Source organism: Zingiber officinale, chromosome 1A (genome assembly GCF_018446385.1).
Source record: "Zingiber officinale cultivar Zhangliang chromosome 1A, Zo_v1.1, whole genome shotgun sequence".
Classification (NCBI taxonomy): domain Eukaryota; kingdom Viridiplantae; phylum Streptophyta; class Magnoliopsida; order Zingiberales; family Zingiberaceae; genus Zingiber; species Zingiber officinale.
This window is the reverse complement of record NC_055987.1, coordinates 32,004,889-32,029,840: the sequence shown is the minus strand read 5'-3', so window position 1 is coordinate 32,029,840 and position 24,952 is coordinate 32,004,889. Positions and strand designations below refer to the sequence as shown.

Below are 24,952 nucleotides of genomic sequence, written 5' to 3'. Positions count from 1 at the left end.
TTATATTCCAGGCTGAAAACCCCGATCACCAGTCGACTAATGAAAGCATCAGTCGACTGATAGCAAGTAACGACTACTATGTTATGGATAAACTGTAGGGATTTTGTGCATCATCAGCCAAACGACATTATACCAGTTGACTGATACTTGACTAAGGCGAAGTTGTTGTCGCCTAGATTGCATCAGATGATAACCTGGAAGATCCTTTCACTAAGGCCCTTAAGGCAAAAGATTTTGATGGGCATGTTGAGGGGTTGGGAATCAGATGTATGGCAGCATTTATGACAGCATAGTCTTTTAGTATAAGTGGGAGATTGTTAGAGTGTATACTAAAAGTCTAACTTTTTGTAAATATTTATTTTGAAATAAAGAATCACATTGGTCAAATGTCTACATTTATATGCTAAGTGTAGTTGTTCAATTAATTTATATTGTAGATAACATAGTGTGTGGTGTCACACACAGAAGATCATGTTATCAATTCCTTATAAATTATAAACAGTAGCTCACAACTAAGATGGATAGGAACAAACCATTGGAATAGTCGTAGTGTAATTTGGTATTAGTTTATCTTGACTATAAAATTACACTAGTACACTCTGAGTGTATTGAGCAGAATCATTTAAGGTAAGTTCTTTTTATACTAACAGTATAAAAGAACAAGATCTTTGTTATTATGGAAGTGTGTGCTCTTAATCCTGATATAATAATAAGCACATATATTTAGTATTTATTTCTTTAATTTATCAGAGGGTGTGATTTAGCTCGATAAATCAATAGGCCCGATAAGTTGGAAAATAATATTATTTATAGTGTGTGTTGTTGATTATAGAAGGAAACTGTGTCCTAGAAATCTAGGTTGATAATGTCGCCAAGAGAAGCTCATAAGGATTGTCATGAAAACCCTGTAGGTGGACTTAGTCCGACATAATGATAAGGTTGAGTGGTACTACTCTTAGAGCTAGATATTAATTAAGTGAGTTGTCAGTAACTCATTTAATTAGTGAGCATTTTATATCTTAAACACAGGGAGACTAACGCACTCATGATAAGAAGGAGCCCATATAGTAATATGGGATTGGTGCGGCAGTTCAATAATAACTCTTTAGTGGTATGAGTTATTATTGATAAACTCGAGTTGGGTGTTCGAGGTGAACACGGGAAGCTCAAGTTCATCGGGAGACCAAAACCAATTCCTCCTCTCGGTCCATGTCATAGCCTCTTAATTATAAAGTGTTATAGCCACTCATACTCACCTTCTTACCCACCTTAAGGTGGCCGACCAAGCTTAGCTTGGAGCCCAAGCTAGGGCCTACCAAACCAAGGTTAGATGGGTCAAGTAGGTGGCCGGCCCTAGCTTAAACCCAAGCTTAGGTGTCCGACCATAATTAAATTAAAAGGGATTTTAATTTTTAAAATTTTTTCTTATGTGGAAATCATGGTTTTAAAAGAAAGTTTAAAATTTAAATATTTCCTTTTATAACTTTCTACAAAAGATTAAGAGAAAGGTTTGATATTTTTCTTTATTTGTAGTTAAAAGGAAGATTTTAATAAAACTTTCCTTTTTTGTAACTATCTTCATGATTTTAAAAGAAAGTTTTAAAATTAAATCTTTGCTTTTATAGTTTCTACAAAAGATTAAGAGAAAGTTTGATATCTTTCCTTATTTGTAGATAGAAAGGAAGATTTTAATTTTGAAGAAAGCTTTCCTTATTGTAATCATCCACATGTTTTAATAGAGAGATTTTAATTTATAAAAGTTTCCTTTTATAACCAACCATGAAGGGAATTTTTTAAAGAGAATTTTTTATTTTAAAAATTTTCGGAAACAAAATAGGAAATTTTAATTTTGTGTTTAAAATTTTCCTTGTTTGGAAGAGTTGTAGGGGCCGGCCACATTAATAGAGAAAAGGAATTTCTTTTAAAATTTTCCTTTCTATGGCAAGGAAAATAAGGAAGTGTTTATTAAAATTTTCCTTATTTGTCAAGACCAAGGAATATAAAAGAGAGGATAGAGGTGTCTCACCTCACAACAAGATATCCTCTAGTATTCCTCTCTTCCTTGGTGGTGGTCAACCCTCTCTTCTTCCTCTCCCCTATTCTTCTTCTTAAGTGGCCAGTGGCATCATCTTCTTGGAGAGATCTTGGTGGCCGGATTTTGCTTGGAGAAGAAGAAGAGATAGGAGGCATTGTTTCCTAGCATCCCTCAGAGCTTGGTTGGTGGCCAAAGTTCTTCATCTCTAAGAGATTGTTGGTGGCCGAAACTTGCAAGGAGAAGGAGGCTTGGGTGGATTCTCGTCTCGGTAGATCGTCACCCACACGACGTCTGAGATAAGAAGAGGAATACGATAGAAGATCGTGAGGTCTATAAGTTACAAAAGGTATAACTAGTTATTAGTTTCCGCATCATAACTAGTTCATCTTTTTGTTTAAATCTTGAAATACCAAACACAAGAAGCTAACATTTATAGGTTTCGGATTTATGATTCGAATTTTTGTTTCTTTTATTTTTTCGATCTTGTGATTCGATTGTTCTTATTGGTTAAACCTAGGATTACTATAAGGAGATTAAATATTAAATTTTGTTGAAAGGTTTTGTTTAGGAAGTGGTGGATGCTCCCATAACCAAGAAGGCTTAGTGCCTCGCCATGTTTAACTTAGAAGTCAATCTCTGAAATAAATATTTAATCAAATTTGTAACATAGGTGGATTTGAATTAATAATGTTAAGCATATTTTGTGATCCAAGTCTAAACCTCTAAGAACAGATAAATTGAATTTGGAATCAATAATGTTAAGTTCTGTTTGCAATTCTTAATTTAATTTCTAAAGAACACAATAGGTTATTAGGAAAGGTTCAAGACTTGTACAAAATTTTTGTATAAGGGAACCGGTACGATATTCCGAGTAGCAACCAACAATTGGTATCAGAGCTAGGGTTTGCCTCTGTGTGTTTGGTTTTCAGTTTAATTATGCACATGTCATACATATTTTAGGCAGGATAATAGTAGGATGTGCAAATAGAATTAACTCTGTGGTTGCAGGCATCCTACATCCAACTATTATGACCCTAATGTAATTGTGTGTGATTGGACCCTCGGACATGTTGAGGGCATTTTATGTGTGTGTGCATGATTGTATGCATTAAATACAGCAGAAAATGTATTAGTTTTTAGATTTTACATTTTTTGTTTCGATCTAGATTACATGTACATTCCTTTGTAAACTATAGGATCGATATATGTAAAATTCTATTTTTATCGTGGATCATATCCTTACGAGACGTGGTACTATTTGTGAACCAGAGGCGCAACGGGAAAAGAAGTAAGATAGATGTGGCGACTAGACCCGATTGCGGTGGCTAAAGAAGACAGTAGCTAGGGTTGGTAGCACACGGAGGACAGTGATGGAAAATGCCATAATAGTTGAAAAATTATTTTTCCATATTTATTGTTTTATTTGCTGTGATGTGTGTGTGCATGGTTAAAATTCCTCACCTTAAATGACTAAGTGGGAGAGAGATTAGTAAATAAATTCCACGATCTCCATTATTGGTTTGTAAGTGATGCAACAAACTTGCGTGTTGGCTCTGAGTTCCACCCTCCACAACGGATGAGTTTGTTTGCAGATCACTAGATCAAACTTCCTTTATGGATGGTTATAGGAAATTATTTAGGAGCGTGTGATCTTCTCCAACTGAAGGGGCACAATCCTATTTAATGGACTAAGTATCAAGTAATGGTATACACTTAGACGCATTTAATAGTATCCTCCCCAACGGAGTCACTGTTATTATTTGTGTGACCAAAGGAATACCAACTATTAATTTTATTTGTCATAAAGTTAGGATGACAAGATAATAAAATTAATGGATAAGACCCTCCTCTTACAAATGTTGAATTTGTATACATCCACACTAACGTGACATACAAAATTCACGATATTTTGAGGTGTTGGTAAATTTAAATAGTATTGTTTGAGGAATCAATATTATTCTAAATTTAGAGTCTTGATCAAAACTTATTTTGTGATTCTTAGGATGACTTTCAACCCACTGGCTATTATACTGAAAGATAACAAACTTACTAGTCTCAACTATATAGATTGGAAAAAAAACTTGGGCATTGTCCTAACTGCCGAAGGCTATAAGTTTGTACTGTTAGAGGTCTGCCCTAATGTGCCTAACGACGATTCTAGTGAAGAGGAGATTGAGCATTATAGGAAATGGGTCAAGGCAGATGAGATGGCGCGGTGTTACATTTTAGCTTCAATGTCAAATGTACTGCAACATCAGCATCAGGACTTGCCAGCTACCTATGACATGATGAACAATCTCAAGGAACTCTTCGGACACCAAAATCGGGCTGCTAGGCAAGAGGCAATAAGAAAATTAATGATAGCCACCATGTCAGAGGAGACACCCGTAAGGGATCATATCCTAAAGATGATTGTTTATTTGAACGAAATACAGATCCTTGGTGCTGAAATCGATGGGGAAACCCAGATCGATATTATTCTCCAAGCGCTACCCAGAAGTTTTGTGCAGTTCCGCCTGAACTATAACATGAACAAAAGGACTTATACGTTGGCGGAACTTCTGACAGAACTTCAGGCAGCAGAAGGTATATTTCATCATAGTTCTCAGATTCACTTTGCTGAAAATGTTTCTACTTCTAAGTCGAAAGGCAAGAAGAAGAAGAAACAGGCTGGCTCAACAAAGAAGGTGAAAAAATCTCTAGGTACTGGACCTAAAGCTAGAGTGAATAAGCCAAAGGGCAAGTGCTTCATCTGCAAGCAGACTGGACATTGGAAGGCAGACTGTCCTCGTAGGAGAGAGAACAATAAAGGTATATCTTATTCTCTAGTAGTTGAAACATGTTTAGCGGTGTTATCTACCAGCACCTGGTGTGTAGATACAGGAGCCACTGATCATGTCTGCAATACATTATATGGGTTCCAGGAAACCTGCCGACTATTTGAGGGAGAGATAACCGTCTACATGGGTAATGCTACGAAAGTGGCGGCTGTTGTAGTGGGAAACGTCTACTTATCATTTGATAGGAATAGAAGTTTGGTTTTGAGAAATTGTCTTTATGTACAAACTTTTAGAAAGAATTTAATTTCAGTTTCTAAACTGTTTGTGGATGGATATTCTATTTCTTTTAATGACAAAGTAGTTATTAAGAAGAATAGGGTTAGTATCTGTTCTGGTACATTAGTAGGCAATTTGTATACTCTAAATCCAATAACTCCCATAAAGCAACAAATGGAAATTAATAGCACATCTTCAAATTCTAATAAGAGAAAGGAACATTCGCAAATGAACCAAACATATCTTTGGAATCTAAGGCTTGATCATATTAACTTGAGTAGGATTCAAAGGCTTATAGCTGATGGACTATTGAGTTCATTAGTGTTGAAAAACTTTCCAACTTGCGAATCTTGCTTGGAAGGTAAAATGACCAACAGACCTTTTAACGCCAAGGGGTATAGAGCCATAGATGTGTTGGAACTGGTTCATTCTGATTTGTGTGGTCCTATGTCTATCCATGCAAGAGGTGGTTTCGAATATTTTGTCTCTTTTATAGATGACTATTCGAGATATGGGTACATTTACTTGATGCGCCGCAAGTCTGAATGCTTTGATAAGTTCAAAGAGTACAAGACTGATGTGGAGAAACGTCATGGTAAAAGTATCAAGACACTACGGTCTGATCGTAGTGACGAATACCTCTTTGGAGAGTTTAGTAATTACATATCAGAGGCTGGGATTCAATCTCAATTGTCTGCACCTGGTACACCCCAACAGAATGATGTGGCAGAACGAAGGAATATGACTCTTATGGAAATGGTAAAAAGAGTTATTCAAAATTACCAAATTCGTTTAGGGGATATGCTCTGGAAATAACAGTGTATATTTTGAATATGGTACCTTCTAAATCAGTACCCTTTACTCCCATGGAATTGTGGAATGAGCGTAAGTCTAGTCTGAGTCATATTCGGATATGGAGTAGTCCAACACATGTGCTGAAGGGAGATACTGACAAGTTGAAATCACGTACAGAAGTTTGTCTATTTGTGGGATATCCTAAAGGAACAAAAGGTGGTTTGTTTTATAATCCTAAAAATCAGAAGATCATTGTTAGAACCAATGCTCGATTTTTAGAGAAATATTATGTAATAAACCATAAGCCCATGAGTGAGATTGTTCTAGAAGAAATGCGAGAGGGCACGCCTACTTTAGTACCAATAGTGCAAGATGAAATATCATAAGAAACGACAACACGTATCACAAATGATACACAACAATATACAATACCTCGTCGTAGTGGGAGGGTTGTTAGGTAACCTGAAAGATTCATATTTTTGGGAGAGTCGTCGAACTTGATCCCAGGTAAACATGAACTTGATCCCCGAACATATGACGAAGCACTCCAAGATAAAGATGTAGCATCTTGGCAAAGAGCAATGAATTCAAAAAATAGAATCTATGTATTCTAATAAAATCTGGAAGCTAGTAGAACCATCAATTAGTGTAAAAGCTATTTGATGTAAATGGATCTACAAAAGGAAAAGGGGGACAGACGGGAAGGTGGAAACCTTCAAAGCTAGGCTTGTTGTGAAAGAGTATACTCAAAAAGATAAAATCGATTATGAGGAAATCTTTTCGCCAGTAGCTATGCTTAAGTCTATCTGCATACTCTTATCTATTGCTGCTCATATGGATTATGAGGTGTGACAAATGGATGTCAAGACAGCTTTTCTTAATGGAAGTCTTGAAGAAAACATTCATATGAAGCAACCAGAGGGGTTTATTGCAAAGGACAAAGAGCATCTAGTATGTAAGCTCAATTGGTTTATGTATAAACTAAAGCAAGCTTCAAGGGAACATCCGGTTTAATGAAGTAATCCAGTCATATGGATTTATTCAGTGTCCGGATGAGTCTTGTGTATACAAGAAGTGTGATGAAAACGTGGTGGTATTTCTTGTACTATACGTAGATAACATTTTTAATAGTTGGAAACAATATCAAAGTGTTGTTGGAAGTAAGGGTATGGTTGTCCAAGCAATTTGATATGAAGGACTTGGGTGAATGCACACATATTCTCGAGATTAAAATAATAAGGGATCACGAGAAAAGAATGTTGTGCTTATCCCGAGCTTCATATATCGATACTATCCTAGCTCGTTTTAGTATGCAAGACTCCATGAAAGGTTTTTGTACCTTTTGGGCATGGAGTATATATTTATCTAAAGAGATGTCTCCGAAGACATAAAAAGAGATAGAAGAAATGAAGGTAGTTCCTTATACTTCAGCTATAGGAAGCCTAATGTATGCTATGCACGACACCAAATATCTGTTTTGTCATGGGCATGATTAGCAGATATCAAAGTAACCCAGGATCGAGACATTGGACTGTCGTAAAGCATATATTAAAGTACCTTAGAGAGACTAGAGAGTATATGCTAGTTTACAAGGTAGATGATTTGCTCCCTATGAGATACACGGATTTTGACTTCCAATTAGATAGGGGCAAATAGTAAGTCAACCTCGGGGTTTTGTGTTTACTTTAGGAGGAAAAGCTATAACAATGGAGGAGTGTTAAGCATAGATGCTTTTTCGGACTCCACCATAGAAGCTGAGTATGTGGCAGTTTTTGAGGCAGCTATAGAAGCTGAATAGATCAGTAACTTCATGATGGACTTAGATGTGATTCCTGGTTTGCCCAAAATTATTGGTACAGTAGCAAACTCGAAGGAACCACAAGCCTATAAGGCAAGTAAACACATAGAGTGCAAGTACCACCCAATACGAGACATCATATAACGAGGAGAAGTTGTTGTCGCTTAGATGCATCAGATGATAACCTGGAAGATCCTTTCACTAAGGCCCTTAAGGCAAAAGCTTTTGATGGGCATGTTGAGGAGTTCTTCATCTCTAAGAGACATTCCTAGCATCCCTTGGAACTTGATTGGTGGTCGAAGTTCTTCATCTCTAGGAGATTGTTGGTGGCCGAAACTTGCAAGGAGAAGAAGGAGGCTTGGGTGGATTCTCGTATCGGTAGATCGTCGCTCATACGACGTCCGAGATAAGAAGAGGAATACGATAGAAGATCGTGAGGTCTATAAGCTACAAAAGGTATAACTAGTTATTAGTTTCCGCATCATAAGTAGTTCATCTTTTTGTTTAGATTTTGAAATACCAAACACAAGAAGCTAACGTTTCTAGGTTTCGGATTTATGATTCGAATTTGTGTTTCTTTTGTTTTTTCGATCTTGTGATTCGATTGTTCTTATTGGTTAAACCTAGGGTTACTATAAGGAGATTTAATATTGAATTTCGTTGAAAGATTTTGTCTAGGAAGTGGTGGATGCTCCCATAACCAAGAAGGCCTAGTACCTCGCCATGTTTAACCTAGAAGCGTATCTTTGAAATAAATATTTAATCAAATTTGTAACATGGGTAGATTTGGATTAATAATGTTAAGCATCGTTTGTGATCCAAGTCTAAACCTCTAAGAACAAATAAATTGAATTTGGAATCAATAATATTAAGTTCTGTTTGCGATTCCTAATTTAATTTCTAAAGAACACGATAAATTGTTAGGAAAGGTTCAGGACTTATACAAAATTTTTGTATAAGGAAACCGGTACGATATTTCAAATAGCAACTAACATAATCGTCATTGGAGGCTCGTTCAATCAACTTCGCTTGATCTATATATAGATGTGGATTTTGACTTTGACTTCTACATCAATTGCTCTTTCCCATTTTAACCCATTTTTAATGAGATCCTTTTCCATCACCGTATCAATAGAGAACCTCAAGATTTCTTTTTCTCAGTACTTGTTTGATTATATCTTAACATTTCGGTTACATGCTCGTATCTTACATACCACTAGGAAAGAAAGAAAGGCAGATTAGGGATGGTCAGGATGCATGATACAGTTTGGTCACGGCGAGGCGTTCTTCTCTCCGGAGGAGGCCGGCGGCACGCCGGGGACCCGAGGAACCGGGACCAACGGGGCAGGAGGAAACGGGAACGCCGGCGGTGGTGGCGGCGGAGGCGCCAGAAATGGAATAGGAGGAAAGTTGATCGAGGGCGGCGCAGGCGGCTGTAGAGGATTCGAAGGGAAGACCGACGGTGGCGGCGGCTGAAGCGGATTCGGCGGCAGCAGCGACGGCGGCGGGACCAGCGGGTTGGGAGGCAACGGGACCCCACCGACGTTGGGCGGCGACGGCAGGAAGGGAATAGGAGGAGAGGGGAAGGGAAAGAAGGCTAGCCGCCTCGCTCCGTGGGAGGAGGCGAAGCAACAGAGGATGGTGAAGAGTGAGAGAATTCTCGCAGCCATTGTGTCGAATATGCCGAGGATGTGGCTTCTGATGGTTTAATCTGTGGCTCTATAATTTAAAAAGAAGAAGAAGAAGAAGAATTAAGGATGGCGGCAGGAAATCAAGTTCACGTGATTTCTCGAATCTTCAACGCCCGATACTGACAAATATAATTGCTTTCCGTCGCTTCGATCATTCCAAATATTGGGAATTGAAGAGCTTGGATCTCGCGTTGAATTGAGTTGGATAAACACCGAATGAGCGGCCGACCTGCTCCTCTTCTGTGTCAACGAGATCGAGTCGGCAAAATCATTCGAGGATGGAGTTTTTTTTTCTCTTTCCTTTGTTTTTTTAAATGGCTGTAAAGAGTCTTTAAATACTGGCATTTGAGTGGATACAAAATTTTAACGATAATTTTTAAAATAGTTGCCGACTTAATTGGCATCCCCTTTACAAGATGAAAATTAAAATTTTCAATAAAGAAATTTATAAGTAAGTTTATATAAGAAAAGCATTTTGTTTCTGTCCAAAAAAATGGACACGTATAAATTGTAGAGCAAAAAGTAAGGAGGGACTGTGTTTCTTTTCCAAATCATAAGGGAAGCTCTATTTTGGTTTTTTTTTTTTTAAAGGATGACATATTTCATTCGTTTATATTTACTTAATTATTTTATCGTACTATTCAATACGGTTATCTTCCATCTAAATTTTATGTTAGTTGGACACATGTTGTAAAAGTTATAAATTTAAAATTACTACAGATATTATAATAGCGGTAATTTTATAACTTCTATCATGCATATTTAATATATTTAAAAAATATTTATGTTATAGTAATTATAATTTCATAGCGGTTAATATTGTTATATCAATTATAAAACTATCATTGTTACAATATGAATTTGTTCTGCTCACTTAACATTAACATTTACGTTGTAGTCATTATGAAATCATAATTATTACAACACGTCCGACTGATTTAGAAATTAGGTGGAGATTTAGACGGAATAATTATAAAATCATAACTGTTACAACACGTCCGACTGATTCAGAAATTAGGTGAAGATTTAGACGGAAAATAATAATACTGAACAGTACTGGATGACTGTTGAGTAATTGCATACGATTGAATAGTGAGATAGGGCATCTCTTTAATAAAAAAAAATAAAGTGGAATTGGATGACTGTTAAATAATTATATGTTGGTACCTCGTGGTAATTTTGATGTGATCAAGCAAGTCAAGTTAGGTTCTGTTAGTGTTTAACCCTTATGTCTAAGTGTACAGGAGCTTAGGAACATAAAAAGTAGAGCGGAAGACGCAGCTAGAAAGATGGCACGGGAAGGGAGCCGACGGGCTCGGTGCATTCGAGGGACGAGGTGCTGCAGAAGAGTACACCGATGGACGAGAAGGACGTGCGCAACGTTCGAGGAACAAGAAGTCGGAGCAAAAGCCTGCTCGAGGAGAAGGCCGGAAACTGAATTCGGGTGAGCCCTATTTCGGTTGGCCGAAATCACCCAGGCGATCGGAACAACGAAAAAACTAAAATGGAGCTATGGAGCTGCTGGAGTTGAAGGTGCCTCCGCGACCTTCAGGCAGAAGACACCTTCAACTGGGCTGAAGGCGCCTTCAACCAGCCATGGAAGGCGCCTTCAACCTGACAGAGTTTATCGTTGACAGTGGATAAAAACTTTTATCCATTGCGCCTCGCTGGAGGCACCTTCCAGCTCTGTGGAAGACGCCTTCCAGTCACGGATAAGATTTTCCAAGGGCTATAAAAAGACCCCTGGACCTAGGAAATATGTAACAACTTCGATATTCATTTTCTAGTTACTTTCTGAGCTTCCAACGAGTGTAAGAGACTTTTCCGCCTTCCAAGAAGGAGATCTTTAGTGTGTTTACTTGACTTGGATTAATAACCTCCCCGGTTGTAACCAAGTAACTCTTTTGACCTTGATTTTTTTTAGTTGTTCATTTATTCTATTTTTTTATCTGAGTTAAAAGTCGATGAAGGTTTTTCTTATCAGCCAATTCACCTCCCCTCCCTCCGGCCTACCTTAGACCAACAAGTGGTATCAGAGCCAAGTTCGCTTCAAGAGGATTAACCGCCGAACGAAGCATACGAGATGGCCGGATCAAGCATCTATCCACTGAAATTCGAGGGAGATTTCGCCAACTAGAAGAAGAAGATGGAGGTATTTTTCAAAATTGATTTCAATTTATTTTTAATAATGGAATTTGGTTTTGTAGCACCCGAAGGCAAAGAAAAATACCACTGGACCAAAAAGAGCAGGCTGATTTCGTGAAAAACGACAAAGCAGAGTTCCATCTGCTAAGCGTCTTACCGCCACAAGAAGTCAACCAGATCGGGCCTCCAAGTCTGCAAAAGAACTCTAGGAGAAATTCCTAGAACTACACGAAGGAACTTCGGAGGTGAAACTCGCGAGACAAGATATGCTCAGAAACTAGATCAGCAACATCAAACTGGAAGAAGGTGAAACCGTTGCACATCTTCACTCAAGGATCAAGGAGCTCATCACTGGACTCACGAATCTTGGAGAAAAGGTATGAAACCGAAATTCGCTAAGGTACACTCTTAACACATTCCCTAGAAATACTAAATGAGCATCATTAGTAGATGCTTATTATATATCTAAGGATTTAGATTCAACTATTTTAGAAGAATTATTTTCAACTTTTGAAGTATATGAAACGAGATATGCAGATCTGAAGAAGGAGCATAACATTATCTTAAAGGCAAAGACGGACGAACAAGATTTAGAATTTTCTCTCGATGATAATGAAACAGAATGATGTTACGTAAATTTAAAAAGTTATTTAAAACTAAAAGATTTAATCAAGTGTAAGGTAGGAAAAGAAGGATAAGATATTACCACTGCAAATAAGAAGGGCATGTGAAAAATAACTGTCCTAAATTGAAAGACAAGGACAAGAGCAAGAACAAGAAGTCGACCTAAGCGAACAAGTACAAGAATATGAAGGCGACATGGGACGAAACGTCATCCGAATCGGAAATTGAAGTCATCGTCGGACTTACGCTAGTGGCAAGTCACTAAGAAGAAGGAGACGAAGCAAACTCATCCGAAATGAGCATTAAAAGCATCGATGAAGGGGGAGCGACATCAGAAGAAAGCAGTACTTCAGGTAGGGGTGTTCATTCGGGTCGGTTCGGATTATTTGGTTTATTTGGTTCGGGTTATTCGGTTATTATAAATTTTTAAATCCAACCAAGAACCAAACCGAATTAATTGTCAACCAAACCGAATCATCCGAAATTAATTCGGGTTATTCGGTTCGGGTACCATTTAACCCAAATTTTATGAGGTTGACTGGTAGAGTTTAGCTCAGCGAGAACCTATGGGGAAAGTCTCGATGGTGCAATGGAGTGGAGGATCAAGGCATGCAGTATTGCAGTTGCTCTTGAAATTTGAATACGAAAACCAGAATTATATTCTAACCTACATTAATAAAACTATCAACCATGAATGTGCTCCCAGCAAGGCAGCAACCTGCCAACCCATACTAGGTAACAGAAAATTTGATGATAATATATTAGGAAAAAAAAACATGTCCTTAAAAGAACTAGGATGATAATGATTAGCAATATAACCAAGTGCTTCTTTTATGTTCAAACAAATTAAATCTGATAATTATATTAAGTTGTATTGGACCTTAATTTGGCAATGATAGCCAAATGAATACAATTATACAAGTAGTGTTGAGTTTGATCGATGTCAGTTGAGCTTGATTCAGTTTGCCTAAGGTAAACACTTTTCTCTTAAGGTGGATTGGAAATTGATTTTAGCCCAAGATGGCCACAATCATCGAGCCATTCAGCCACTTCACCTAGACGAATTTCCCTGGATACATCACTCCTCTAGTTCAGCAACACTTGGGGAAGATGTAGCTTTAGCCTTTAGGGCAGCTTTGGACATTTTATCCGATCTGAGCCTGCAAACAACCATAAATCAGAAATGCATACAATATTTTTATAGCAAGAATATTCAGTGTGATGCTTCAGATACTATGGAGTAAGGACCCACCGCAATAACACAATGAATAAGCTAAAAGAAACTGCTTCGGAAGAACAGAGAGTGGTCACCGAGAACTCCACCTTCATTCACACAATTGTCAAATGCTTTGATGTCTGACAATCAGAAAGAGCCAAGCCAAGCAACAAAAGAAGAAAAGCACCTGCACTTAGAAGGTTTCTCCTGTCGGAAAGGCAAGGTGAAAGGACCAAAATCTAAGTCAGGAAAGTAGACCATATCATACCACTTACTCACTTTGATGAGTTGATCGTGTTAAAAAAATAATGATGATGATGATGTATGTTGCAGTTGCAGTAGCCTTTGTCTTAGTGAGACAAAATAAAAGATTGTACACCAATTACAGCACCACAAGAAAAATATGACAAACAGATAGCACTGATCAATGATCATAACCAAATCTAAATGAGAACATCCAAATTCTACTACATAACATAATATTATAGAAGTTTTGAGAATCCAAATTTCAATGTAAAGGTATTAAAGTTCATATTCAAAGTCTCCAAAAGCAGCCACGAGGCCCACGACCATGAGAGCCATAAACAATCAAACACAGCCATCCTTTGATTCATTTCTGAGAAAAGCATCCTGCACAATGTACACATCAACATAATATTTATGGTTACATCGCCAAATTAAATAGCCAAAGAAAACTCATCATTCAAAACTCAAAGAATTAATTATAGATTCTCAAAAGCTACTAACTCCACTTTTTGATGTGCTTACTTTGAAATTAGAGAAATTGACAAGTAAACAATCAAGTTGTCTTTGCTCAAGTAACATTACCAGCCGTTCCTTCTTCTGCTATTGAAAGAAAAATAAAAAGAAACAAATGTAAATATGTAACAATTAATAAATGTAAAAAACAACTGAAAATATAAAAATAATTCAAGACATTTTAACCTTCTTCAATTTGTTGAAGATCTTCCCAAATTTCTTCAATGTCAATTGGGGTAGAACTTGCACGAAGCCAATCTTGCATGCAAATTAATGTTTGAACTATTTTAGGAGTTAAAGAACTCCTAAATGCATCCAAAACTCTTCCACCTGTACTAAAAACAGACTCGGAAGCCACCGAAGATATTGGAATCGCCATAATATCACGAGCCATTAAAGACAAAATAGGAAATCTTGGGCTATTAACTTTCCACCAATTCAAAATGTCAAATTGGACAGAATCAACTTCAGTCTCTTCTTTCAAATACTTATCCAACTCGGACTTAGAATCTCTAACACCACTCTCAATCTTTCTCCTTTTCATTTCATTTCTGAACTTTTCCTTCAAAATTTTTGCAGGTTCAATATCTACTGGTGAAACCCTTTTACCTAGTGATGATGAAGACGAAGAATGATCATAAGTAGATGAATGAGTTGTATTATGTGGAGCATGAATTCTCATATATTCATCATACAAATCATTCATTGATTCTTTGACAATTTGAACGATTGATGATCCATCCACCTTTCCATACACATCAGTAAACAAAACTTCTAGATATTCAAACTTATTCCTAGGATCAAGCACAGAAGCAACAACAACTAACATGTTCATTTTTTCAATCACTCCATAATATTTGTCAAACTTTGATTTCATAAACTTTGCCATGTCTTTAAGGCCAACATCATCTGCTTCATTGAGACATTTTTTCAATACAACAGCAATACAAGTTATGTCATCCAAAAAAGAATGAGCAGTCACATACTTTGTCCCTGAAACTTTCAAAGTAAGATCATAAAAATGTTCAAGAAAACCAATCAACCTCCTAACATTCTTCCAATCCGCTATTCTAGGCACCCCGGTATTTTCAAGATCTTCCCTAAAATGTAAATTCTCAGCATCAAATCTACTAAAAGCTCTTTCATATGCTTGGGTTGTTTCCAACATTAAATAGGTCGAATTCCACCTTGTAGGGACATCAAGCACCAAATTCTTAGTGCTACAGCATTTCTCAATTTCAGCAAAACTTTTAAAACTTTTAATTCTTGCTGGGGACTGCCTAACATATTTAACTGCAGCCCTAACACGTTCAACAGATTCCCCAATGTGGTTCAACCCATCTTGAACAATTAAATTCATAATATGTGCAACACAACGAATATGTGTCCATTTTCCTCCCAAAATACATTTTTCCCAATTAGCAAATTTTTCTTTCAAGTATGTGATCGCTACATCATTTGAACTAGCATTGTCAACTGTAATTGTAAACACATTATCAATACCCCACTCAAGCAAACACATTTCCAAAGCTTTTCCAATATCATTTCCTCTATGACTTAACACCGGAGAAAAACTTAACACTCTCTTTTGCAACCTCCAATCATTATCAACAAAATGAGCAGTGACACACATATAATTAACCTTTTGTAAAGAAGTCCAAGTGTCGGTAGTAAAACAGATTCTACCAACATTTTCTTGAATTTGAGCTCTTACTTTTTTCTTTTCCTCTAAATATAACTGATAACAATCCCTAGTCACAGTGATTCTAGATGGAATTTGAAATGATGGTTGACAAACATTAATAAAATGCTTAAACCCTTGTCTCTCTACAAACTTAAAAGCAAGTTCATCAACAATTATCATGTGACATAAAGCCTTCCTAATTGCTTGTTGATCAAATTTCCAAGCAATTAAATTAGGCTTGTTCTCATTAACATCTCCAGTTTGAAAAGCCAATTGAGTTTGATTAGAGGGCTTGTTCTGAGGATATGATGCACATACTTTCAAATGACCCAATAAAGCACTAGTCCCATGTATTCTAGTTGATGAAAAATACTCTTTTCCACAATATCTACAAGTGCTTTTGTTCTCACCCTTTTCATTTGTAAAAGAATCAAAGTGATCCCAAACCTTTGACCTTTTGCGAGTTGCTCTTCGTTTTATAGGCTTGATTGCTTCTTTTTCATCTTCTAAATCCACTAGCATCTGGAGATTCTGGACTACCCTTTCATTACTTGCTAGTTTGTCATCAGTTTGAGACATCTAAAAAAATTAAATAAATTCTCAGATCTGGAGGTCAGTTATCGTCTACAAAACAGAGCAAGATGAGAAGCTACCGCCTACCGATTTAGACCTCCTCGACCTCGATGCAACACGAACTCGCTGAGGCCCAATATTCTGAGAGAGAAAGAGGAGTGAGTAGCCTGAGAGACAGAGAGAGTGAGGGAATGAGGGAGACGATGTCAACAGAGTTCGAGTCTGAGAGGCGAGACTCGAGAGAGAAAGAGATGGGTGAAGGTTGAAGCTATGACATGTGTGGCTGTGAGAACTGAGAACTTCTCAGTGAGAAGCGAACTGAGCAAGTGAGAAGCGAGAGACAGGGCGGCCGTCGAACAGCCCGAACAAACAAAGAGTGACTCAAAGTCTCAAAACACAAACCCTAATAAATTTAGCATTCGGGTTTCGGGCGGGTTTATTGGATGAGATCCTATATCCAAAACCGAATCATTGACCCAATTAATATTCGGGTCAATCCATTAAACCGATCCAAATTTCATTAAACCGATCCAAATAATCCGAATATTATTTGGATCAGGCGGGTGAGTGGATTGATCCGAATAATGAACACCCCTAACGTCTTCAGGGGAAGCTTCGGATCACAGGATCGACAAGTTAAATCAGGTACGATCTCTTCCTCCTGATAAATTATTTCAATTTATTAAATTATTAATAAAAAAATTACTATAATTATAAAAAAGAGTTAAGGAATTAAAATAAATACTAGTTGAATCTTATCGATTAGAAGACTTTGATAAAGTTAAAATTGAGAATGAAAAATTATAAAAAGAGATAGAAACTTTGAAAAGGCACACATGTTCAAATATTCAACATAATAGAAATTATAGTGGATTGTCTAGGTACCTTAAATACCATAAGGGCCAAATTAGAAAATTTTCAAAGAAATACGTACCTAAGAGATTCCTAATTAACCCAGTTGGAAGGAATTTATTTTGGATTCCAAAATCATATTTAGATTAATTGCTTTTTAACTTTAGGTTTTCATAGAAAATTAAATATTAAATTTCTTTAAGAGACTTTGTCTAAAAAGTGATTGTTGTTCCAATATCAAAAAAAGGTCTAGAGTCTCACCATAACCTAGAAGCCAATTATTGAAATACGTATTTAATTGACTAACTATTAACTATTTAGAAATTATGAAAATACCTTAAAGTTTGGTTAAAAAATTAATTAAATATGTTTTTTTATTAATTCTTATCTTTTTAATGGTTAGATTTTTTTTTTCCTTTTTTTACTCGTAAACTTTTAAGTACCTCATTTTTAATGTGATTTAAAGGGAGAATAGTAAGATATTAAGTCTAGGGGGAGAATAGTATAACAAATTATAAATTTTAATTTTTTGTACTTGTAAAATTTTTACTTGCAAAATTTTTGTAATTGTTTTTTATTTATAGTTTACCCTAACTTAACTTGGGTTTGATCACATCAAAAAAGAGAAAATTGTTGGTACTCCGTGGTAGTTTTGATGTGATCAAGCAAGGCAGGTTAGGTCATGTTAGTGTTTAATCATTGTGTCTAAGTGTACAGGAGCTTAGGAACACAAGAAGTCGAGCGGAAGACGCAGCTACAAGAAGGATGACACGGGAAGGGAGCCGACGGGCTCAATGCATCCGAGGAACGAGGTGCTACGAAAGAGTACACTGGTGGACGAAAAGGACTTGCGCGACATTCGAGGGACGAGAAGCCGGAGCGAAAGCCTACTCGAGGAGAAGGTCGGAAATTAGGTTCGGGTGAGCCCTATTTCGATTGGCCGAAATCACCCAGACGATCGGAGCAACGGAAGAGCTAAAATGAAGCTATGGAGCTGCTGGAGGCGCTTTCAACAGGAGTTGAAGGCGCCTTCGTGACCTTCAGGCAGAAGGCGCCTTCAACTGGCTGAAGGCGCTTTCAACTGGGCTGAAGGCGCTTTCAACTAGCCATGGAAGGCGCCTTCGACCGGCAGAGTTTGTCGTTGGCAGTGGATAAACTTTTATCCATTGCGGAGGTGCCTTCCAGCCATGGATTAAATTTTTCAAGGGCTATAAAAAAACCCTTGGACTTAGGAAATATGTAACAACTTCGATATTCATTTCCTAATTACTTTCTGAGCTTCCAACGAGTGTAAGAGGTTTCTCTACATTCAAAGAAGGAGATCTTTAATAAAGGTAGATCCGCTACCTTAGCGGCCCCCCTAGTGCCGGCCCCACGGATATAGAGGGAGGTTCATGCAGGTACACAGGCCATAGGCGCATGGCGGGGTAAACCCCAGGTCGTCAGTTCCTGAGAATCGACCCCTGGCCATTACGCCAGAGATACCATGCGTCCACCGTCTGTGCTACACCCCGGGGGCAAAGAAGGAGATCTTTAATGCGTTTACTTGGCTTGGATTAACAACCTCCCCGGTTGTAACCAAAAACTCTTTTGGTCTCATTTTTTTAGTTGTTATTTATTCTATTTTTTTAATCTGAGTTAAAAATCGAGGAAGATTTTTCTTAACAATCAATTTACCTCCCCTCTCTCTGGCCTACCTTGGACCAATATTATATATGATTGAATAATGGGATAAGACATCTTTTTAATAAAAAATTAAAATAGAACGTCCTGTTATTTATGATTTGAAAACAAAAAGGATGACCTAATTTTTGCCCTAAATTGTATTGGTTGGTTAAGCTAGTTAAACATTAAGATTGCTCCCAGGACTATGGTGTAGTGACAATACATCTAAGTTGTCACTCAGTCACCCATGGTTCGAGCTCCAACTATGACAAATTTATAAGAATTTTTTCTTTAAATAGGGTACACAACTAAAGGATGTTGGACTCATGGGCTATCCGCTACGAGCGCTTCCCGATTTATCCTTGTGGCCAATGAAAAATTTCTGTGGAACCGGCCCAGTCATCCCAGGCTCGACATTATCCAACCTGGTTAATCTTTTTTTTTTTTTTTTTTAAGTTAAACATTAAAGTTCATTTGAATCAGGTATATTTTGGAGGAAATCAAGTGACCAAGCTAAATAATGATTAATGGATTAATGTGGTTCAAGCAAATGGGTTTAAGTGGGCCTCGAATGATAGGAATGGAAAAAATGTGCACCAACATACTGTGAGAAATATGAGAAAATACCGGAGAAAAAAAAAACCCCCAGAGGGAGGCTCAACGCATTATACAATCTTTGATAACCGGATGCGCAAAATCTAGGTTATTGTTCCCGTAAATGCTTAAACTTGCTTATAGCTAATACGTGGTGTTAAATTGAAAAATTAAATTTATTCTTTCGTAGCTAATACAGCTTCAGGAAGTATTCCCAACATCCAAATTGCTCATTATTCTTCCTAAAAGTTGGTGATAAAGACTAAAAAGATTCTATTTAACTAAAAAAAATAGCTTCTAATATGTGGTGATAAAGACAAAAAAGATGCACTTACATTACTAGAATCGAACCCAACATCTAGTGCACTGTGCCATGCAGTCTCCTTTACAGTCGACATTGTAGCCCAAAACTTTTGGATTCCTCAGAAGTAGATTTCGAAGTACTTTCCCTTTGATACTCCAGTCCTTCTCTAGCATGCTGACATTCGTCCGCACTTCATCGGCCAGACTGCATCCGAGGACCTCAGGGAACTTCTTCAGCAATTTGTGTAGATCCTCATCGTTAAGACCCAAATCTTTGAGGTAACCCAACATCTCGTCCACTATTTGTCCCTTGGGAACTTCTTTTCTCCTCTCTTCGCCCCAGTATGGTGAATGAACCCATCCAAAAGCCTTCCTAAGAATCGTGTCTGCCTCATCGACCGAAAAACTCAACGCACAAAGTATTTCTTTGCATTCTTCCCAAGTTTTCTTATGATCATCATCTAATAGAACAGGTTGAATCTGTTCGACTGAGTTTTTCCTCCATTTCCTAACTGTGCATTTCGAATAACAACGGTAGCTTTGAGTTTCACTAGTATGAACTATGTGATTGAAACCACATAACGAACTACACGCCGGCAGCGCCTGTTTTGGAATCAAAACTGGAGTATCCAACTGGAAGAAGAATATGAATGCACCAAAATTGTTAAAAAGAGGGTGACCATAAAATTTAATTGTCACTGCTACTACGTGAGTGGATGAATTATCTTTAAGATGAAGCAAAATCGGATTAAGATAAAACAAGATAATTCTTACTAATAAACTTTAATGTTTAGAGAGATAACTTTGTGCAAATGTTTTGAATAGCAAGCAGAGAGAAGTAGCATGTCATACAAAGTCTAAAATTTAAGAGGGAAAACAGGGTACCAATGGAGAGCAGGATACAGAGTGTTTGCAGCTAGATACACCAACTGCCATTGATCGTCCCAACATTCCTAAACCATCAGAAATGGAGACATTTAGGAAAAAATGTAATTCGTATAATAAAATAGGGCTGAAAAGAAAAAAAGAAGCAAGAAGAAGCCAAAGTCAGGCAATTTCCATTCAAAATAGGAATAGTAAAATGCCTTGCATTCTAATACAACTATAAATAGAAATAACATGTTCCTCTGAAGACAAATCAAAATAAAATACAAAAAGAGCACAAACAGAGGGTTAACCAGATATTATTTCCCTGAATTGGCTGTTTCAGGCATATCATATCCAAGTTGCAAAACATAAGTAGGCAATTCTAGGTATGGTAACAGAATGGCTCGCTTCAAAAACAACAAAAAAGATGTTAATATATATGTATGTTAATTGGTTGTCTATTAATACTTAAATGATCCATTTTTCCCACTCATTCTTACCATAAGGTCAAATAACTCCGTATGATATGGATGAGAAAATTTGATCAAGACCTGTCCAACAGCCTAAGCTATTATGAAAGGACCTAATAACAAATTTACAGTTTTAACATCCTATTCACAAGCAAACTGGATTTAGGTATAAATATGCTTTAAATTTAAAGAGAATTTGAGGTCAAGTACATATGAAATTTGCACACAGAAGAACAAGATGATTTACTGCATAAGGACACATGACAGTAGAATAAAATAACAGGGCCAACATTCAAACTTAATGAATGTCCTAATACCATGTTACTATTTTGATTAATAAGCTTAAACTATTAGAAAAGCTTATGATTTATAATGCGTTGATTTACCAGTTTGCAATCAGAATTTACAAGAAACAATTCAAAGTTATCTCATGAATATCTATGGATATTATATCAACTGCAACTGATACGAATTGGTCCATTTCAAGCAAAAAGGAGATTGAACACTATTATTAATTATTTTTCATGTTGGTGCACCAATTTGAGAATATACCTAGTGCTAAATTTCTGCATAATATTCTATACTTATGCCAATGCAGAAATTTTGACAGAATGCCTTGCAAGTGAAAAAGCAGATACACTTGTGCCGGTGCAGAAATTTTAATAGAATTCCACGCACGTGAAAAAGCAAAATACACTTATGCTGGTGCATAAATTTTAACAGAATGCCTCACAAGTGCAAAAATGGCGAGTACAAGGCTAAGATGCCTAACAAAGCCTTTGTTGGCAACTGGACAGGTTAGGGAGAAAGTTGACTTGTTCTAACATTGAGTTTTAATACTTATACTTCCATGATAATTGAAAACTTTAAAGTTCATTTGACCACTAATTCATCTTGTTTTCAACAACCAAAAGTGTCGAAACTGCTACGCTAGTATGCTGATTTACTCAAAAAAGGAGTTACTTAATTGTATTAACTTTTGTGGCCCCAACAAAATTTCCTCAATAACCTTAAAATAGTATAAATCCTAGTCTATTATTTCATTGCACCGTATACAATTTATTTGCTCTGTAGAAGAGAGTAGTCAATAGCGGTACTTTCACTAACTTTTCCAGCTTCTTTGTCGCATTCATCATTGATCTTGACTGACTGGAATATAACTCCATCCTAATATTCTTCTGACATTCTTATTCTCTATTCATATAATCATATTTGTTAAAAAGACTCAACATCTGCTGAACTTGTAATCAATGAATTTTTTTCATAGGTGTCTAACCAGCATCGGCAACCCATGACAAAATCTGAGCCTACTTCTCCACTACATTTTAATTAGACGTTTAGTCGTAAGCAAATTTATCACCTTTTTATTTTGAACTTACTAATCAATTAATTGGATAACATCTAAAAGCCTCAAAAATTTCCAAGTTGACCTTATTTTTACGCAAGGATCATACATAAGCAATACAAACATAACAGAAGAAAACCCTAAGAAAAACGCAGCAGATAAAACTCCCAATTTCTCATAGGGCGTATAAATAATCATCTGAAAAATCTCTCTCTCTCTCTCTCTCTCTCTCTCATACTCATAGCCAAAACTCTCATAGCGATCTCCCAAAAAAAAATCTAAGAAACTGATGAAGATAAGGACGCAAAACGAGAAGGCAGCAAGGAGGACAATTGAACAGAAGGAGAAGAGTAAAGAAACAGAAGAGGAAAGGAAGAAGAGGTGTACCTGAAGAATCGTTGGATTTGGGCGGCGGGTCGATTGGAGACAACTCCGGGAGTATGGTGTGGGAGAAGAATGGAACCTGGGGCTGGGAATATCTTTCAGCAACCCATTCGTGGACTCCGGACCAGCTAGCTCTTCACGGTGATATCGGTCCACAAAGTCGCAACTCGCAAAAGGCACCCTACGGGGCCGCGCACTTCCACAGTCGTTGGGTTTTGTTTTTCTTTTCGGCATTTAAAAAAAATCAATAAATATCATTGTAGTATATTTACTTTTTTACACTCAGAATAAGAACAAGTACACCAGTGATTTTATATTATTAAATAAAAGTTATTAATATTTTTTTAAAACCATTTAATAGCTTTTAATGATGAAAATGAATAAATAATTTATGAATTAATTTTTAAAAGTAACATTAAAATAATGATAAAAAGTTAACATGGTAATTTTTAATAAGTATTTCATTTAGAAGCAATATGTAAATATTCCAGATTAATTTTGATATAATTAATTGGATTAAATTAGGTCTGGTATATTTAATCCTTATTGTTGGTGTAATCTTAGGTCAAAGTTGACCTGGTTGACCCGACTCGAGTTGACCTGACTCGAGTTGTATTTTGATGTTTGACGAGAATAGAAAAGTTGTATCTTGATGTTTGACAAGAATACAAACTTGGGAGATTGTGGGTGCAACCTTCGGTCAAGGTTGACCTGGTTGACCCGACTTGAGTTGACTTGATTCGGTAAAGTCCAAGTGTGGAGACTTGGCACGGGAAAAGTCCAAGTATGGAGACTTGACAGTCAAAGCAGGGAGCTTGGCACGGAAAAGTCCAAGTATGGAGACGGAAAAGTCCAAGCAGGAGCTTGGCACGAGAAGTCCAAGTATGGAAGCTTGGCATGGGAAGCTCGGAGAGGGCTCGGCACTGCTCTCCTGATTAGGTCGAGAGGGCTCGGAGGCTCGTTCTGACTAGGTCGAGAGGGCTCTGCTCCTCCGGATGAAGCCGGAGAGGGCTCGGTGCCTCGTTCTGACCTAGGCCGAGAGGGTTCGAGCCTCGTTCTCCGGACCGGATGAAGTCGGAGAGGGTTTAGCTTGTTCTCGGACTAGGTCGAGAGGGCCTGAGCTCGTTCTCGGAGGCGGATGAAGTCGAGAGGGCCTCGGTGGCTCGTTCTCCGACTAGGTCGAGAGGGCTCTGTGAGCTCGCTCCGGACCGGACGTGGAAGTCGGAGAGGGCTCGGTAGCTCGTTCTCCGGACTAGGTCGAGAGGAGCTCGTTCTCTGGACCGGACATGGAAGTCGGAGAGGGCTCAGTAGCTCGTTCTCCGCATCGGAAAGGGCTCGGTAGTTCGTTCTCTGGACCGGAAGGCTTTAGGAGGAAGCTCTAAGGCATTGGATCGGTCTAGTGACCGATCCAAAGGATACTCGAGTTTATCTAATCGGTCCGTGACCGATCAAGTAACAAACAAAGGTTCGTAGGTTATCCGATTGGTCCACGCATCGATCGTAAAACGATCGTAGTTATCGATCGTTGCTCGATCGGTCCACGATCGAGCTTTAAAGCCAACCTCACAGAGATGGTCGACCGGTCCGGGGACCGTAGCCCGATCGTCCACGATCGATCAGATGACTCCCAGACCGATCAGGGTGGAGCCTGATCGGTCCAGGCCTAGCCGTTGCGACACAACGGCTAGATTTCTGTGTTGCTCTTTGTCTTCTTCACAGGTGCAGCAGGTGCAGGATATATATCGAGGTCGAGGGCCTCTACAGAGTAGTTCTGGCTCTTCCTCCTTACTGCGATTTGAGCTTTGCTGAGCTCCTCTTTGCTGAAGCTTCGTGTGAGCTTCCCTCGACTGGGTGATCAGCTGTTGTTGACATCGTGAAGTTGCTGCTTCATCGAACTCCAGTCGACGAGAAGGCAAGCAAAGTGTTTTTACATTTATATTGTTCTTGTTTTCTTTCTCTATTGGTTGTACTCTATTCTTGCTGTTGCAAGAGAGATTGTGGCGAGGTTTCTCCACCCAGAAGGAGTTCATATTAGCCGGTTATCCGGGGTCTCATCCACCGACGGATTGATAGGCTTCGTCCACCATACGGACACG

General features: G+C 37.8%; 2 protein-coding genes across 5 annotated transcripts; both read right to left on the bottom strand.

Moving 5' to 3' along the window:
• Window positions 1-8,955: 8,955 nt before the first annotated feature.
• LOC121997295 (vegetative cell wall protein gp1-like) lies at window positions 8,956-9,354 on the bottom strand. Its single transcript, XM_042551645.1, has one exon. The coding sequence runs from the start codon at window positions 9,352-9,354 to the stop codon at window positions 8,956-8,958; it is 399 nt and encodes a 132-aa protein (XP_042407579.1).
• Window positions 9,355-12,990: 3,636 nt separating this feature from the next.
• LOC122022751 (zinc finger BED domain-containing protein RICESLEEPER 2-like) lies at window positions 12,991-23,040 on the bottom strand. 4 transcript variants are annotated; one of them, XR_006123082.1, is made up of 7 exons: window positions 22,860-23,040; window positions 20,676-20,743; window positions 14,306-14,728; window positions 14,129-14,203; window positions 13,640-13,990; window positions 13,397-13,547; window positions 12,991-13,304 (listed from the first exon to the last, which is right to left on the bottom strand). XR_006123082.1 is itself a non-coding variant. In XM_042580854.1 (6 exons), the coding sequence occupies exons 2-5, from the start codon at window positions 20,739-20,741 to the stop codon at window positions 14,175-14,177; spliced, it is 2,226 nt and encodes a 741-aa protein (XP_042436788.1). In that variant the 5' UTR covers window positions 20,742-20,743; window positions 22,860-23,036; the 3' UTR covers window positions 13,765-13,990; window positions 14,129-14,174. The 4 variants fall into 4 exon arrangements, 3 of the variants coding, with proteins under 3 accessions (XP_042436788.1, XP_042436796.1, XP_042436804.1); XM_042580854.1 differs by lacking the exons at window positions 12,991-13,304; window positions 13,397-13,547 and adding an exon at window positions 16,464-16,517 and having other exon boundaries at window positions 13,765-13,990; window positions 14,306-16,382; window positions 22,860-23,036; XM_042580862.1 differs by lacking the exons at window positions 12,991-13,304; window positions 13,397-13,547; window positions 20,676-20,743; window positions 22,860-23,040 and adding exons at window positions 16,464-16,517; window positions 19,823-20,033 and having other exon boundaries at window positions 13,765-13,990; window positions 14,306-16,382.
• Between the last annotated feature and the right edge of the window lie 1,912 nt (window positions 23,041-24,952).